The following is a 4,409-nucleotide window of genomic DNA, read 5'->3' on the forward strand; positions in this document are numbered from 1 at the left end:
CTGTTTGCTCAATGATTCAGTGTTCTTACAGTGCTGATCCAAGCCCGAGACATGCTCCTCTGGATGTGGTCATGCTACGTCTGTACGAAGTCACCAGTTAACTGAGATCCCCTGTGGAAAACTGTTACGGATGCAGGATGGTTTGCTCCCATTGCAGGCTCATTTTCAGAGTCACTCCTCCTCACTCATGGTCATCTTCTACTTCACCCCAGGAAAACATGCTGGTTTTACACCAAGATTTACTTGCTGCTAACTCACCATTGAAAAAACCTGGTCTCGTGGAAGGTGTCCCTGCCCATGGCAGGGGGTGGCACTCGATGGTCTTTAAGGTCCCTTCCCACCCAAACCATCCTGGGATTCTGCGATTCGATGAACCTGGAATAACCCTGCTGTAGACCTGCACCATGCTGCAAACCAGCAGCCCCTCAAGAACACTCGAAAAACTTGTCCAAGAAAACAGAACCAGCCGACGCTTTGATGCATGCCACAGATCCTGAACCAAAAAGATGAACCTGAAGTGAACTGGAAGTATTATTCTTCAAGAAGAGAATTTTGAACTCCAAGTTCCTGAGAAAATGAAGACATGACAGATGGCTGCAAACTCTGCCCTCCAGAAACGGAACAGCAATCCCAGCACAGGGATCCGGCACTAGCAACGGAGACGGGCAAAAATAAAGATAATGAACTGAAGACCCAAAAGCTGTGTACTGAGAGATATGGAGAACCTGCACAAGACCAAAAAAAAAGTCAAAAAGTGAAGGATGGAGAAGCAGGCAGGAAGAACGGAGCACATTCAGCCAAGAAGGGGTTCGGATGCTGTTACAAGAGCTTGCAGCTGGATGTTCCAACCCTTACCCTGTGTGGCACTTGCTTGGGGTAATGCCCCCACACAGCTCAGCCCGGCAGCCTGGAGTGGGGGTCCCATCACCCCCGTGGCTCCTAGAACCTGCCCCGCTCACCAGTCCCCCAGTTCTTTGTGTGGGATGTTTTCCATTGTGCTGGCAGAGCAGAGAGCCCAGGCGCGGTATGGAGCGGGACGGCACACGCAATGCTCATCGCTCACACAAATCGTTTCATTTTTATTGTCTTGCAGAAGCCTATTTACCCGAGAAGCTTTCAAAAAAGTGCAAAACATTTTTAATTAATTGGTCAATACTCATCTCCCTGAAAGGAGGGGGAAGCTTCTCTGCTTTGAGAGATGGTTGGTTCTCTGCTGTTAGAGCTCAAAGTGCTGCTGTAGGCACTCCACCTAGTGGCTCGCGGACCATTGATAATTAATAATGCTAATGTTTGCTTTAGCCAGCAAACTGGCTGCCTAGAGACATGGAATGCATTTGTGAATGCTCTCGTTCTTCACACAGGAGTACAAACCTCAACACTTCATCTCAGAACATGCCACAGGACCACAAAAACCAGTGAAATTTGGACAGGCTCAACACAGTGAGACCGGCAGCTGGGTTTAAAGATAGTTCTTGGTGTTGCTTATTCTTCCTGAAACGGCCAGAAAACAAACATGCAAAAGCAGAAGCCTCCCACATGAACTTCTTGTGATAACAGCCGGGAGCAGAGCTGCCCAAAGCCACGGTGCATCACAGCAAGGGGCAAACTAACGGGTTTAGGCAGCTGATTGCTTTTCCAGTATCAAAACCAGCTTCTAATCCAGGGACACACAGGTTTATCCTGTGGCGGAGTTATAGTAATACCTGATATAACTTGTACAACTGCTGGAGGACTAAGGAAGATTTTGGGTTGGTTTTTAGGAGGGGAGCACAGCTGGCTGCACGCACGCTGAGTATCCTTTGCTAAGGACGCTTCTGGTCGCTCCAGGTTGGCTGCGGACGAGTTTTTCGTTCCAAGCCGTGCCGGCCAAGTCACCCAGCTCACTTGAACGGGAAAACAGACCCATGAAACTGCAATATCGAGAATGGTGCACAAAAATCTTTTACCTGCTGCCAGCTACCTACAGGTTTGAAGGACAATTTACTTTTCTTTCTTGCCCAGCAAAGAGCCTGAGGAGTAGCACAGCCCAGATTTAAGGCTGGGTGCTCATACCTGGGGCAAATTAAAGATGAAGAGAATAATCTAGAATGACCCTGGAGATGAAGCAGGTTCTCTCCCCTCCCATGAACATCAGAGGTGCCAGAGAAGGGATCTGCAAGCACAAGATAGAGTAACGAAATCCAAGAAAAGGGAGGGTTTGGAACACAGTGTGGCGGAAATATTTTTCCACTGTGAGACTGTCCCTTTGAAATCCCCCACCCTGGTTCATCCAGAGTGCTGGCTCCGTTTTACGCAAGATCCAGAACCAAATTCCTTCGAAACAACGGCGGAGATGAAGCAGCTAGTCATAAAATAAACTTCACTGATGTACGATCCACTCCACTTTGCGGAGAGGTAAACAAGAGAAAAACCAGAAGAGCTTTAAATCAAGATATATAATGGTGCCTAAGGGAATCAGACACCCACATCCCCATATTCCTGGGCCTCAGCTGGCACCTCAACTTACAGAAACTTCAAGAGCCTCAGCGCAAGTCTTACAACTGGTGGATTATACACAGACCCTGCTGACTGGGAGGGCAGCCAGCTCCTGGTGCACCACTTAAAAATTCTGATTCGGTGACATTAAATTCTTCTGTATGACCATTACGGGCAAAAGTCACATACGGGTGAGCAATGCTGCCCTGCTCGTCTCTAAAAGTAAGGCAGTACTTATTGGTGGGACTCAAGATTTGTCTCCCAACCCAACAGCAAACACTGGGCGAGCAGCATCCAGTGAGAATTCAACTGGGTGCAAGTGGGAAGTCAAGAGCCTGGAGGAAGAACACGGTATGAGGACAGAAGGACAGGAGACGTCATCCCAGATGACCTGAACACCCTGGTGCAGCATAAGACAAGACAGAATAGTTTGTGCTTTGTCGGAGGAAAGAAAACCACAAAGGAAAAACCCAGCATCATGCATTTTGACAGAAATTTCAGTTTGTAACCCCCACGGCAGGGAAGGAAGCTCCTGAAGTCTCCACAGCCCTTCCAACCGATCCCTCAGAACAGCTTTACACCGTGCTTGGGGTCACAGGTCTGGCTGCTGTGACACCAGGTCTCTAAAGGGTTTTAATTGTGCTCAAGAAGTCCTTCCACCATTCCATTCTGGCCCTAAGCCTCTGAAAGCCCAGGCTGCACTCCTGGGACGATGGGAACAGAAAGGGAGCGAGCAGCACCCAGCCTTCTCTCAGACAAGTTCTTAAAAATAATGCGTTCAGGAAAGAAATCACCAAGCCAACTCTCCTGCATTCCCTGCCGTCCCCTCCCCACATACATACTGCTTCATGGCGATCAGCTTCGAGTCCATGCTCTCCTGCTTGCCCTTCATCACCTGGATGTCCGTCAGCAGCTTGGTGACATTGTCTTGCCGAACTTTTATATCCTCGTTCTTTATACTGGACACCTGGAGACAGAGAGGAAGATGTCAGTGATGTTTCCTTCCTACAAAATGTTTTTTTAAGCTTCAAAGTGGACGCTGTAAATAATTCATCTCCCCTCTCTAGACCACCCGCTGCATTCACACCCGAGTGCGTTGTGGCCAGGGAACAAAACCAGCCGCCTGCAAAGCACGTTTTCTGCAAGTAAATTACTATTTGAAAACATCCAATTCTCCCGCAGCCTAAAAAAAATAAAATCTTTTTGGATCAGAAATGCAGCACTCTGGTAGAAGTGAAGGGCTGCACGAGAGCTCTCATGGACCAGGACATTCTCATCTACGACAATCCTAAAACTAAAACCTCGCAGCCACAATGACCAGGGAGCACATTTGCACTGATGACAGGAAACAAACATTCTTCTCGCACACTTCCCAAAGTCTCTGCTGTGCACAGTGAACGGAACATCGGTCGTAGCAATTCAGAAAGTCATTAGCCAGTTTGAGAAGGAAAATCAGGAGGAAAAGGGCAGCTTCTCTCCACTCGCCATCAGGTCATATGTCTTTAAGATGTCTTTACATCCTTCTAACGCTTACATCCTTCCCCTCTGTGAAAATGTCCACAGGAACCAAATGCCTCAGTGACAATGGCACTTTGGGTCATCCAAGAGCATCCTGGGATGGACAGAAGAGCGAGCTGCTCTCTGCTTTGGTTAATATTTGGAAAAGAATGACAAGGCCAGAGTGCTGGTTGCTTTCTGCCGGTGGGGTGGGACAGAGGGGACGTCTCCAGCGGTGCCATAACGAACCTAATGCTGAAAACAAAAAAAGAGCCACAGACAAAAGGGACACGTCCCAAGAACCTGAAGGCAGCTGATCAGCAGGATGGCAACGCAGCTCGTGCTTTGGGAGAGGGTGGGGACAGCGAGAGGAGCTGCTGCCCTAAAGAAATAACCAGTGACGCCAACGTCCATCGACCTCGAGAGCACATCGACGC

The 4,409-nt window shown here is 48.6% G+C and overlaps 1 protein-coding gene across 1 annotated transcript in view; it reads right to left on the reverse strand.

The window, feature by feature from the left end:
- HSF1 (heat shock transcription factor 1) overlaps nt 1–4,409 on the reverse strand; it is a gene marked incomplete at its 3' end in the record, with an annotated part of 42,612 nt that overhangs the window by 33,007 nt on the left and 5,196 nt on the right. The window contains exon 3 of the mRNA XM_010077730.1: nt 3,318–3,442. Within this exon, the coding sequence (XP_010076032.1) occupies nt 3,318–3,442 (125 nt within the window). The remainder of the gene's footprint in view (nt 1–3,317; nt 3,443–4,409) is intronic.

The sequence above is a fragment of the Pterocles gutturalis genome, unplaced genomic scaffold (genome assembly GCF_000699245.1).
Source record: "Pterocles gutturalis isolate BGI_N339 unplaced genomic scaffold, ASM69924v1 scaffold5958, whole genome shotgun sequence".
In the NCBI taxonomy this organism is placed as follows: domain Eukaryota; kingdom Metazoa; phylum Chordata; class Aves; order Pterocliformes; family Pteroclidae; genus Pterocles; species Pterocles gutturalis.